General features: G+C 26.2%; 1 protein-coding gene across 1 annotated transcript; it reads left to right on the top strand.

Moving 5' to 3' along the window:
- The first annotated feature begins 8,999 nt into the window (after positions 1–8,999).
- LOC127108334 (glucomannan 4-beta-mannosyltransferase 2) lies at positions 9,000–14,307 on the top strand. Its single transcript, XM_051045796.1, has 9 exons — positions 9,000–9,517; positions 9,608–9,706; positions 9,957–10,209; positions 11,672–11,782; positions 12,012–12,148; positions 12,359–12,472; positions 12,579–12,778; positions 12,862–13,086; positions 13,758–14,307. Exons 1-9 carry the CDS (start codon positions 9,191–9,193, stop codon positions 13,909–13,911), a joined length of 1,620 nt encoding a protein of 539 aa, XP_050901753.1. The 5' UTR covers positions 9,000–9,190; the 3' UTR covers positions 13,912–14,307.
- The last annotated feature ends 257 nt before the right edge of the window (positions 14,308–14,564 follow it).

The raw sequence follows: 14,564 nt of genomic DNA, 5'->3' as shown, positions 1-14,564 counted from the left end.
GGATCTACACAAGTTTTGTTGTCTTGAATTTTCTCTTTGGTTTTTAATTTAAATTTTATGGGGATGTATTATGGATGTTGTTATGGATGATTGGTGCTCATGTATGCTTTAAACTCGTATGTGTTTGCACTACTTTGAATTTTCATTTGTATGTGGATGTATGCTCGTGTTGGAATGTTGTGGTAAGTGTACACGATGAGTTCTTTCATTTGTTTTGGTTTGTACATGATGCAGGGTAAGTGGTAATGACATGAGGATGAAGATGATGGTGTGTGAAATGGTGCAAAGATGATGAGATGTTGGTGGCATGGTTGCTGAAAAAGAAGACATGGGATGAGGGGCCATGCTACAAGATGGGGAGCAAATATGGGCCAAAGTCCATGAGAACAAATGGAATCCTTCTTTCTATTTTTGTATTTTCTATTTTTTTTTATATTACTCTTTAAATTTTAAAATGTAATGTAAACTTGAGAGTTATCTAATATAAAACTAAAAGAATACTCCTTTTTGTATTTCAATTAAAAATGTATTGCAATGTAATATAAACTATGTAGTATTTATGAAATAAAATTCTCTCCTTTTTCAAGTTGTAAAAGGTTCTTGCTTTGTAAATTATAAAAAACTTATTCCAACCATTGATCTCTCATTAATGTCATAAAACCAATTTAAGGCACATGAGACCAATTTAGGACTAACTCTTTAATTCACAAAGCATGGGGTATGCAAAGTAATATAATATCTTTAAAATATATAAAATGAAAATGACATAATGAAACCACAAATCAAACCTACAACTCATGATCATATGCAAGCTTTTATTAATAAAAAAAAAGCGAAACTACTAACCCTAAAGATCTTCAAATCACTTAACAAACAAAACCAAATTATGAATGACCATGCCATAGAGCAAATGGCTTGTTATGGACGCAGATGAATGACCGTGTCTAATTGATCATAAATTTAACTGGACCTAAATCTAAAAATGAAAATGATGCAATATGAAAAATATGTTAAAGCAAAGATGGATGGTAGGAAAAAATTGGATATGACAGACCCCAATGTCAAGTTTGAAGAGCACAATAATGTTACACCTCTTGAAAAATAGAAAAACAAAAACAAAAGAGAGAAAAAATTAATCATGTGGTATTGGTTATGAGGGAAATACCAGTTAGGCTACTATCCTATTGCTTTTTCCAATGCCTGTTTTTTACTCGTTATTTCTCTTCTTTTCTCATCCTTCTTTCACCATCAACTTTGCATCCCTCCCCCCCCCCCCCCCCCCCCCCCCCCCTAGGTGACACGACATTGGTCGCCTTCTAGGAAGTAGCCTCCTTATATTTATTCTTCTTGTTATTACATTTAGGGGAAGGCACATAGGCCTTCCCATGCTCTACCATAGGTTTGGCAACAACATCGAGTTTCGCATCAGTTGGTTAGACTGACTTCTTTGGGATTTATCTTTATTGGGGTTTAATTTAATGTTTCTTTTATTGTGTTGGTTGTAAATAATTCTCTGGTAGTCTTTTGGTTTGTATTAGTCAATATTGGGGAACTATCTAACGTGACAATACCCTTGTCACACGGTTCCCTTCATGATGTTCCTCCTTTTTTTTGACTTGGCTTCTTCTTGTTCTGGTCTTGGTTCAGGTCCAAGTTATTCTTTTTCCTCCTCCTTCTCTCCTTCAATAATTTTCAAGTCACCTTCTCTTATCATACAATTCAGTTTTTTATCCTTGTCTTCTTCTTCAATCGGTTCATTAATGACCAAATGGTTTGTCACATTTCACAAGTGACACACTCTGTTTTTAAACAAATATATTTTTGAAAATATTTACAAAGGCCTTAAAAGCACTAGAATTTGACTCTTAGAGCCTAATAGGCTTTTTAAATTAGATAGCATTTTGGGTTTATCTATGGGTATTTGTATTCAATTCTCTCTTAGTGAACCCAATGTCCCCATACTCAAAACTATGTAGGGTTTTCTTAATGTTTCCAATGAGATACCCATTATGCATTTTATGAGTGTCACTTTCATATTCGTCTTCAAATCTTTTTTCTTTCAACAATCGTATTGTAATCTGTCTGGATTTGAACTCTTTCCAAATCCATGATTCTTTCTACCATAAGTGCGTTGTTTATTGCTTGGACTCCAGCAGCAAGTGGGAATTGTAATCTCTCTGAATCCACCTATATCTACACCATAGTCTCCTTCTTCCGATTCTTAACGATGGCTCCAATGTTCCATTCCCCGTCAATGGCTAGATTTGTGTTGATGTCGATGATGAGGTTTTTATCCTATTATTATTCGCCTTAAGATTTTCCTTCAAGGAATCATCATTACTCATAGGTTTGCCTTCTTTTTTGTGCTTAACATCATTTTCTCTTATTTTGATGTTAGGGTTTTTGACATGCATGTTCTTACTTTGATTTTTTTTCCCCAATTCTCACATAAACTTTGCCCCTGACATATAGGCGATTTTCACTTTTCCCTGTAAAAAATATCAGATTCTAACCTTGCCACATGAAGGTTTTGTTGTTTTAGACCATGTGAAAAAATGACTTGGCGAAAAGCCTATGTGGCGCGTTGAGTGGACTTTTTTTTAATGTCAGCTATGCTGACGTCGACTTGTTATTTTTTATTTTAAATTATTTTAAATTTTACGTTGACATTTTATTTATATTTTTTAAGCTTGAATATATTAAAACATCAATAAACCAACATTTACCATTCAATAGGACTTAAAACTTTATTTATTATTTTTTAAGCTTGAATATATTAAAACATCAATAAACCAACATTTACCATTCAATAGGACTTAAAACCAAGACAATTCACTCAATAGCACAATCTAAATGTTTAATTATTAGGCTGTTAAAATCTTTTTCACTAATATATTTATTACAGAATTAGTTTTCAATATTAGAAAAAGTATATTTTAATTATTTCAATTATCTCTCTTTCATTAACACTTTTCCTTCACATATTTTATATTTAATAATGTTAATTTATTATTTTAATATTTATATCATATTTAATTAATTTTTATTTCATACTTTATAAATTATTTATTTCATATTTAAAAAATTATTTTTTTCAAAACAAATGTGTCAAAATAAAAAAAATGTGAATTTTAGTTCAAGATTTATCATCAACATGTATCATGTATCAAAAAAAAAATTTAAAATAACCAACTTTTTCAAAAAAAAAAAAACGAAAATAAACATATTTTCAAAAAAAATACCAAAATAACCAACTTTGGAAAAGGAGGCGCAAGATGCATTGGCGCACATGCATTGGGCCTCATGAAGAGGCGCCAATGTGTGTGAAACATAGTGTAAAATAAAATTAAATATTTTAACTAATTATGTTTCATCCATTATTTTATTTAATGTTTATTTTTATAAAATTAAAATATTCTTTTATACAATACTCTTTTTTATTAAACAATTTTTTTTATAAAATAAAAAATATATATTTTATTTAATTTTATTATAATGAATTTTAAATAAACATAAATATTTTAACTATCTACGTTCATATTTGATATGTCGAATGGATATTATCTATATTTTATATTTAATGTTATAATATAAAATTGTGATTGTACTCTTAAGAAATCAAAATGCAAATATTAAATAATATTCTTAACTTATATATTTTAAAACAATGATAAAATAAAATTAAATATATATTTAGTTAATTTAAAATTTTAAAATAGATATAAAAGTTCTAAGTAAAAATAATTAACACAAATATATAGAGATGAAACAAATTAATCTAATATAATTATACATTACTTTAAAACTAAGTGAAAAAAATTTCAACTAAGTTTTAGTAATTTTATTAATCTACTGTAATTATACATGGTATATTAGATATATGATGAAACAAATTAATATGAAGTGTCTGTGATGTAATGGTAATGTGTTTGACTCTTGATAAAAAGGTTGTGTGTTCAATTCTTTTTGGAAAAATCTCATGTATCAAGTATTGTTAATAATTCAAAAAAAAATATGTATTAATAATATATTCAACATGTGAGTTATATCATCAAATAAAATTAATACTTGATATAGTTTTATTAATGTATTTACATGCTCATATATTAAAATTTAAATTTATAACTTTTTAATTTTTTTAATGTCAGCTATGATGCTGACGTCAAATTATTATTTTTTATTTTTAATTAATTTAAATTCCACATTGATATTTTATTTATTATTTTTTAAATTTAATATTTTAAAACATCAATAAACCAAAATTTACCATTTAATAGGACTTGAAAACAAAACACTTTACTCAATAGCACAATCTAAATATTTAATTACTAGGTTACTTATTTCTTTTGTTAAAATCTTTCCTACAAATATATTTATTACATAACTAGTTTTCAATACTAGAAAGGGTATATTTTCATTATTTCAATTATCTCTCTTTCACTAACACTTTTCCTTCACATATTTTATATTTAATGATGTTAATTTATTATTTTAATATTTATATCATATTTAATAAATTTGTATTTCATACTTTATAAATTATTTATTTCATATTTAAAAAATTAATTATTTCAAAATAAATGTGTCAAAATAAACAAAATATGTGAATTTTATTTCAAGATTTATTATCAACATGTATCATGTATCATGTATCATGTATCAAGTATTTTTAATAATTCAAAAATAAAAATAAAATGTATTAATAATATATTCAACATGTGAGTTATATCATCAAATAAAAGTAATAAAAAGTATTTTTAAATAATGTATTTACAAGCTCATATATTAAAATTTATAACTTTTTTTATTTCTTTTTTTTTAATGTCAGCTATGCTGACGTAAAATTATTATTTTTTATTTTTTATTAATTTATATTCCATGTTAATATTTGATTTATTATTTTTTTAAACTTAATATATTAAACATCAATAAACCAAAATTAACCATTTAATAGGACTTGAAACCAAGACACTTTACTCAATAGCACAATCTAAATATTTAATTACTAGATTACTTTTTTTTTAAAATCTTTCCTACAGATATATTTATTACATAACTAGTTTTCTATATTAGAAAAAATATATTTTAATTATTTCAACTATCTCTCTTTGACTAACAATTTTTCTTCACATATATTATATTTGATAATGTTAATCTATTATTTTAACATTTATTTCAATAAACTTTTATTTCATATTTTATAAATTATTTATTTCAAAATAAATGTGCCAAAATGAACAAAATATGTGATTTAATTTAAATATTTATTATCAACATGTATTAAGTATTATTAATAATTCAAAAATAATAAGAAAATGTATTAATAAATATACTCAACGTGTGAGTTATATCATCAAATAAAAGTAATACTTGATACAATTTAAATGATGTATTTACAATCTCATGTATTAAAATTAAATTTATATCAAATAATGTATATATATATATATATATATATATATATATATATATATATATATATATATATATATATATATATATATATATATATAATATATATATATATATATATATAATATATATATATAATATATATATTATATATATATATATATATATATATATATATATATATATATATATATATATATATTATATATATATATATACTAAATTAATATATAAAATATACAAATTTTAGAATTTATAAACATTTTAAATTTAATATATACATAATATAGATTTAAGATTATAAAAAAAAAAGACAATGTTGTTTAAATAAGGCAATAGTAATAAGTGAGAATGACATGAGTAATAACTTTTATTTTCATAGTTATAAGTGGGAATGACTTGAGTAATAACTTTGATTAAGATAGTCTTTATAGCATAAGAGATATTTTTTTTCCTTCCACCCATTAAGCTTACCTTTGTTTCTATTATAATGGACTTGTCATAATTGATAAGTTGGCCTAATATTTGATAAAGCTCAAAAATGAAAATCAACATTTCATCAATTTTAAGTGTAAAAATAAAATTAAAATTAAATTAAAATTTTTTGAATTTAAAATAAAGAAAATGGTTTTATAATAAATTAAATAGAGAATCAAAATTATAATTAAGTCTAAAATGTATAATAGATATTTATATTTATGAATAAGAGAATATTTTTAAGTGGAGGAGTTATTAAAAAAATTTTTAAAGTTTTCCCTTATCTTTTCCTCTAAATGGGAGCATAATAAATGGTAATTACTATGGACGTTTGACTAACATTTATTATTTTCCTTTTTTTAATTTTGGTTTTGAAATTTAAATATTTTATAAATTTGACGTTTTCATGTTTCTCTTTTTCTTTTTACAAAATTCATATTTCTCTTTTTTTATTTTTTATAAATTCATATTTCTCTCATTTATTAAACCACATATGATGTCATTCTATTCCTTCAAACCTAAAATTTGAGATAGAAATCAAATGTATTTGGTCCAAATTTAAACTAAATACTTCTATTTATTATTTATATTTAAGATTGGAGAATACTCTTTTGTAATAAAGTAAAAATATCAAAAGTCAAATATCTTTTATATACAATTTTGGACCATATACATTATTTGTTTTGCTTACACAGTACTACATAGGTGTAGGTCTTTAAATACAAATCTTTAAAATACATTAAAAAGTTTATCAGAAAAAGCTACTCTTTTCATCTCATAATAGTTGTCACTAGTAAAATATATTTGTCCAAGGAAATTATTACTTGCACATATTAAAAAATAATTAATTTTATATGAGAAATATAAATTATAATTTATCAGAACATTTACTCCCTCAGTTTTTTATTATATAATTTTAGCATTTGCACATGTTAAAAATAATTAATTATATATGAGAAATATAAATTATAATTTATTATTTATATTTAAAAAAATAAAACAAAAAAACAATAAACAATTAAGCCTATAAAATACTAACATTAATGTTTTATTATATTTAATTATAGATTTGATTTCATATTTTATCTTTTTATAAAATTAATCTTTTTATTTTAAAACAGTTTGGTATCTCTGGTCACTATGATAAATAACAATAAAAAATTTTAATTTATTGAATAATTGATGTATCTTATATATAATAATAACATCGTTTATTCAATGAATTTTTAAAAAGAAAAATTATAATAGTGATTGAAAATATATATTTTTATATTTAAAATTGATAATGTATTTATTTTTTATACTTATTAACCTGTCAAATCATCAAATAAAAACGCTAACGGAATTTTAAATATAAAAAATATATATTATGCGTGGTTAAAAATAGAAATGTCATAAATTTTTTAATGCAAAAATATGAAAAAAGAAATTTAAAAAATCCTTTATAAAACATTGAATATTAAAAATATAAATTACACATCATTAAAAAAAATGCACATGTCATCAATTTTTAGTAAAAATTATGAGTAGATAATCAAAATTGATTGAATTTAAAATAGAGAGACGGTTGAAATATTTTATACTTAAATATTATTTAATTATTATATTTTAATAATTATTATGTAAACATTCATATTTATATTAGTTATATTATTAACTATTTATAAAACTAAGAGTCTTGATCGATTAAATAATTAAGTAAAATTAAAAGACTAAATAAAATTTTATTTAAATAATTAATTAATTAATTAAATATGAACTCGAATATGAATAAATATCAAGATAATCAATTTTGAAATAATTAAAATCATAATTAACCATCACTAGCTTAGTATGTCCGATATAGTGAAAATAAAAATAAATCTAAATTAAAAAATTTAACTTCTATGACATATTAGAACAATAAAAGAATATGTTAAAATAAAAAACATATACATTTGGAAATAATTATTTCTTAATATTTAACATAACCAACTTATTAAAAAAAACTCCTAATAAAAGGATTATAATAAAAAAATATATTTCTTTTCAAATGTGAATTTATACCATAGAGAGTAGACAGCTATGTGTCATAAATTTGACAAGTATCTTATAAATCTGATAAATCATCGTATATAAATTTATTATTGAACTTTCTAGATAAAAATATAATTTAAAAAATAAAAAATCTCAATGATTTTCTATGAAAAATGTGAAATGGATATAAAGTTGTTTGAATTTAAGAAAGGGATTAATTTCTTGAATCGGACAAATTGATTTAAAAATATTTAAATGTTAGAGGAGGACTAAAATTATTTGAATTAAAAAAATTATAATTAAAAATAAAAATATATCATTTTAAAAAAAACTTCAAATAAAAAATTGATTTAAATTTTTTTATATAAAATATTAGTTTAGTTATTTAATCATTTTTAATATTTTTTGATATCAATTTTTTGAACAATCACTTGAATTTAAAGTAATTTTGAATAACTTTAAAAAGATATGATTTTAAAGGTATATTTTAAAAAAAGTGATTTTATAACTAATTTTAGTTTTCAATAATATATATTTTACTACTAAATATCAAAATGAATCTTTTATTTCATAAAAAGTGAAATTAAAATAAATTTTACCATTTTAATAAAAAATTTCCAAAATTAATAAAAAAAAATACAAATAGAAAATCACTTTTGTAAAAATTCGATTAATCTATTTTATAAATAAACAAATATTTCAATTTAAGTAATTCTTTTAAAAGTAAATTAGAAAAGAAAAAATAATAAATTGATCATGAGTCAAACAAAAAGTAATTTTTTTAAAAAGATTTTTTTTTAATAATGATGTGCTACATTCAATTAGTTAATCCAAATAAAAAAGTATTTAAAGAAAATTAAAGAAAATTTTAATTGCATACTACTGAAGTAAAAAAAAAAAAAAAAAGCAGCATATTCCATTCCAGTGAGGCAAAAGACACTCTGTGAATGTGACTGAAAAAAAAATAAAAGAAAAAAAAAAGAACCAATCAATAATACTCAATAAATAACAATAATAATTAAAATAAAAAAATTGATGGTAGATGGAAAAATCTATCACCAGAACTCTGACTATAAAGTAACCTCTTTATCTCTACACTCATTGCCCTTCTCTCTCTCTTACACTCTCACTCTAGAAAGAATGCCTCTATTCTGAAGGCATTCTTTTGTTCCAAAATTCTGAACAAGTTTTGATTTTTTATTTTATTTTTGACAGTGTAAAGAGAAAGAAACAGAGAGAGATCTTGCATTTTTTTTGTTGAATTTGATTTTTTAGAGTGAAAAAAATGGTTGAATCAGAACCTAAATTTTATATACCAGAGTCATTTCAGGTGAACTATGATGTGTCAAGTCAATTTAAGATGATTTGGAATGTGATGAAAGCACCATTGATTGTTCCTTTTTTGAATGCTTGTGTTTACATTTCATTAGCAATGGCTCTTATGCTTTTCATGGAGAGGGTTTATATGGGTATTGTTATTGTTTTGATTAAACTCTTCTGGAAGAAACCTGAACAACGTTATAACTATGAGCCTCTTCAAGACGATGAAGAACTCGGTGGCTCTAATTTCCCTGTTGTTCTTGTTCAAATTCCAATGTTCAATGAAAGAGAGGTCAGAGCAAGATTCTCTATGTTCTTTTGTTCTTTTCTTCTTTCTTGTACTCTTTTTTTTTAATTTTTTGTTTTGTTTTTTTTGGAACAGGTGTACAAGGTTTCGATTGGAGCTGCTTGTGGCCTTTCGTGGCCTACGGATCGACTCGTGATCCAAGTTCTTGACGATTCTACGGACCCTGTTGTTAAGGTATTATTTCATCTGAGCGCAATTGTTTTGAGATGTGAAAGTTAAAGTTAAAGTTAAAATGAAAATTGTTGAATTTACTAGTAAGAATGATGTTGACTGAGAAAGTGGATGAATTTGATTTGTTGAGGAAATGAATGGGACATTAAATGAGAGTGTACGTTTTTTTTATTGTTGTTGGTGTTGTTATTATTGAAATTACAAAGGAATAATAATAATTTTTGTTTTTGTTGTGCGGATGAATATAATGCAGCAAATGGTGGAGATGGAATGCCAACGATGGGCGAGTAAAGGAATAAATATAACATACCAAATAAGAGAAAACAGAGTTGGTTACAAAGCTGGTGCATTGAAAGAAGGATTAAAACGTAGCTATGTTAAACATTGTGAATATGTTGTTATTTTCGATGCTGATTTTAGTCCACCACCTGATTTTCTCAGAAGAGGCATTCCTTTTCTTGTTGGAAATCCTGAACTTGCTCTTGTTCAAGGTCGTTGGCGATTTGGTAAGCACATTTTTTTTTTTACAATTTAACGGTGTTTCTGCATAACTATCGACTGAATTGATTTAAAAAGAAAATTCAACGGTGTTTCTGCATAACTATCGACTGAATTGATTTAAAAAGAATATGATGTCTCTGCGTAATTATTGATTCACTGTTTATAATGCTATTTAATAAAAATGTTATTACCTTTGGTAAATTGTAAGATTGATAGTGTCGGTGGGGAAGTGGCATTTTGGTAAATTAGTGAGTGATGTTGTTTTTTATATTGATTTTGTAGGAGAGTGAAGTTTTGATTTTTTTTTTCCAATTTTGTCCTTGTTTGACTTGGGTTGGCCCGATTAAGGGGAATGGATGGGTCCATGAAAACATACCCTTCAATCACGGGTAGGGAACACGACGAGTTATCATACTTTAAGATTAATATAAAATTAAAAAGTGGAAGATTATTAGTCACAAAAGCAAATGAAAAACAACAACTAGTAATACTAATAACGTTACAAAATAAATATGGGCGGCTATCATAATTATTCATTTGTACTTGTTCATTATTTTCCGTTACAGATTACAAAGTAGGGTCATGAAGGATAATTTCGTCAATTTAATTTATAGATCCAATGTGGGTCAATTAAAAAACAACACCGGGTCCAATTCTTATCATGTGAAAATTATTAGGTAGAAAAACTGTTACAAGTTTATTAGATAAAAAACTGAAAATGTAAATAATTAAAACAAGTTTCAACTGAGGGGCAAAAAGGTCATTTCGAGAATGGATCCAAAGATAACTGTTTTGTAGTAGTTCCAGCAAATGCACTTCCCACGTGGTTTTGCAGTATTTTTTGGGTTAAGATTAAAAGCATAGAATAATAATGTGTCAGTGTGGGTAGCACCATGTGTCTTATGGTGGACCTTACTCTTTCTTGCCGACACTTCACTATTCCTTTTTCTCTTTTTTTTATGTCATTTCATAACACACAGTAACAAAACAGTTATCAAATTTTATAATAATATTATAATTATTTGGTTAGGTACTATTTTTATTTTATTATTTATATAAGTGGTGGTAGTAGTAATAGTGGTGTTAGTTTAATTAAGTTTTCTTTATAGTCTTATCATTCTTATATTATATTGTTTTATTATATTTTTCTAATTTTTTTTATAAAACAAAAATTTGATTTGTTTATGTGGGGCCCACGGAAGCTGACTTTTGCTTTGTTGTACCTTTTGGTTGGTCACCGTAACGGAATTATGCATTTGTCCTGTTATTGTGTACTTATCTTACCTAATTAAAAAGTTAATTAATTAATTAATTAACAAAAACTTAAAGTAAGAAGTCAAAACCTTTGGGTAATTTTTTTAACTTTTAGTTATCTTTATCTTGTAATGATTGAATAGTTGCAAATTAAGGTTGTGTTATAGTATTGTACTAATGTTGTGAATTTTGTTTTTTTTGTGTGTGGGACAGTGAATGCTAATGAGTGTTTGTTGACAAGAATGCAAGAGATGTCTTTGGATTATCATTTCACAGTTGAGCAAGAAGTTGGTTCAGCTACTCATGCTTTCTTTGGTTTCAATGGTAAATAATTCGCTTTATAGCTTTTGTTTTTTCGATATCGATTGTTAGTCGAGCACATGCACTAGTATTGGCACTTCAAATCATAGATGTGTCTGGTGTCTGACACCGTCTGGTATATGCAATCACATTCAATTTTTTTGTTTTTTCAAATTATTTATCAGTGTCTACCTGTCAGTGTTAGTATCTGTAATTTATTGCTAATGATTGATGTTCGGGAATGTGAATGCAGGCACTGCTGGTATTTGGAGAATAGCTGCTATCAACGAAGCGGGAGGGTGGAAAGACAGAACAACAGTCGAAGATATGGATCTCGCTGTCCGAGCAAGTCTTAGGGGATGGAAATTTTTGTACCTTGGTGATCTCCAGGTGAGAATCTTCTTTTCTATACGTCATAAGTTAACTACATTATAGATTACGATTACGAATCATACCATATGACGATTCTATTCCTAGCTCAGATCTTTTGCAACAGTCCAATTAATTTAGTCAGAATTGGACTGATGCAGAAGATCGTGCTTGTAAGTTGTAACATAGTATGATATTCATCATTAGAAATTTCTTTTTTTATCTATATAGGCAAACAGCGAACTTCCGAGTACTTTGAGGGCCTTCAGATTCCAGCAGCATCGATGGTCGTGTGGTCCGGCTAATCTGTTCCGCAAAATGGCAATGGATATTATAAGGAACAAGGTAAGCTTTGTGCTGATTAAACAACAAAGAGACAACAAACTGGTTTTTCGTATTTGTTCTGAGTTTTGATGAAATTCTGATTTCGTTTTTGTTCATATCTCTGCAGAAAGTGAAGTTTTGGAAGAAAGTGTATGTCATATACAGCTTTTTCCTTGTTCGTAAAATCGTAGCTCACATGGTCACTTTCTTCTTCTACTGTCTCGTAATTCCTCTCACGATTTTGGTTCCCGAGGTTTATGTTCCAATTTGGGGAGCAGTTTATATTCCTTCCATCATCACCATTCTCAACTCCGTCGGAACACCAAGGTATATTCTGTCAAACTCACTGTCAATCCAAACAAAACGTGTTTACATGAATATGTTAAACTCACCGTGTGGAACTCTTGCAGGTCAATTCACCTTTTGTTCTATTGGATCCTTTTCGAGAATGTCATGTCTCTGCATCGCACCAAGGCGACCCTTATCGGTTTGTTAGAATACGGAAGGGCCAACGAATGGGTTGTAACCGAAAAACTCGGAGATTCCGTTAACAACAATAAACTCAAATCTGATGCTGCAGCCAAGAAGGGCCATGTCAAAGTTCAAAAGAAAACAAGATCCAAATTTATGGAAAGGTTAGTTTTTATTATTTTACATCTTCATTGTGGTTGTCAATTGTCACTCATACAAGCTGGCATGAAAGGAATCTCATAGTTTGGTCTATAATTTGATGATTGAATGAAAATAATATTGTACACTATGATTGTTTTGTTGTTTCTAGTGACTATTTTTTTTTCTTATTCTTCATCTTGTGATTTTGTCATTTCAAGAATTATTGAGTAGGTACAAATTTTTCTAAAAACTGTTTTTAATTCCATTTGTATATAAAAACCTTGCCATGCTATGCTATGCTAGTCAAAATGTTTCTGACATAATGCACATGAACATGACAGAAGATTCTATAAAACCCCAAATTAGAAATATTGTAGAATGAGATCATAATATTATAATGTTTATGTTTTGCAATTTCTTTTAGTGATTTTGATTCCAAACAAGGGAAGATTTTGTCCTACTTTTGTACACTAGTCTACTATTTGCTACTATTTTGAAGCATTGTCTATGAAACACTCTCATTTAGATTAAAAACGTATCTGATGTGTAATATGTTTCAGTGTCTGGCACCAATATTTCATAGATGATGCGTGTTGGTGTTTCGGTGTCTGTGTCGGTGTCTTAGTCTCGGGTCTCATATTATAGTATTAATTGATGCAAGTGTTAATTGCTTTTCTTATTTGAACATAAACAGGCTAAATTTGTTGGAGCTGGGATTTGCAGTCTTTCTCTTCTTCTGTGGATGCTATGATTATGTGCATGGAAAACACAACTACTTTATTTACCTCTTCCTTCAAACCTTAACCTTCACAATTGTAGGATTTGGTTATGTTGGAACCATAGTGTAAAAGCTCTTTTGAGCACAATCCTTAAAGCGTCATAAGTGTCTGTGTCGATATTGTCGAGTACAAGAAGGGGGGTTGAATTTCTTCGAACGCTGCAGCAAATCTACAGTTAAATTTAGGGGAAGGAGAAGTTCTTTCCAAGTAAGGTTTTCAGTTGTCATCAATCAACCAGATACAAATAATGATCAATGAAGTACAATAGCTTGAAGACAATCATGAAGATCTATCAAAAAAGTGCTTAAATTTTTAGAGGTTTTAGACTGTTAGATAGTGTGGTTTTGTTTGCATAGATTGTTTTGTGAGATTTTTACAGTTATATATTTGTTGGTCTTTTATTTATTAGTTTTACTAAATTTGTGACAATGAATAATTTGGTGGATAAATTATGCACTTTTGATACTTGTTAGTATATGTCATTTTTTTTACAATGTTTACTCTATGTTGTGATGTTTCAAGACTATAGTTTTATTCACTCACACACCTTGTGTTTAATTCCTTTACAACTTTCAACTTTGTATGCTACAATCTTTCTTAAATCTACATTCCATAATATATAAGTGGTTTTATTTTTCGTGGGAAGAATGGAAGAGAGGTTGAAGATGATCGTCATGAAAGAGTTTTTGGTATGGTGGTAATTCTCCAAAATTAGTACTCTA

Source organism: Lathyrus oleraceus, chromosome 7 (genome assembly GCF_024323335.1).
Source record: "Lathyrus oleraceus cultivar Zhongwan6 chromosome 7, CAAS_Psat_ZW6_1.0, whole genome shotgun sequence".
NCBI classification, from domain to species: Eukaryota; Viridiplantae; Streptophyta; class Magnoliopsida; order Fabales; family Fabaceae; genus Lathyrus; species Lathyrus oleraceus.
The sequence above is the reverse complement of the archived record's forward strand: the minus strand, read 5'-3'. Positions and strand labels throughout refer to the sequence as shown.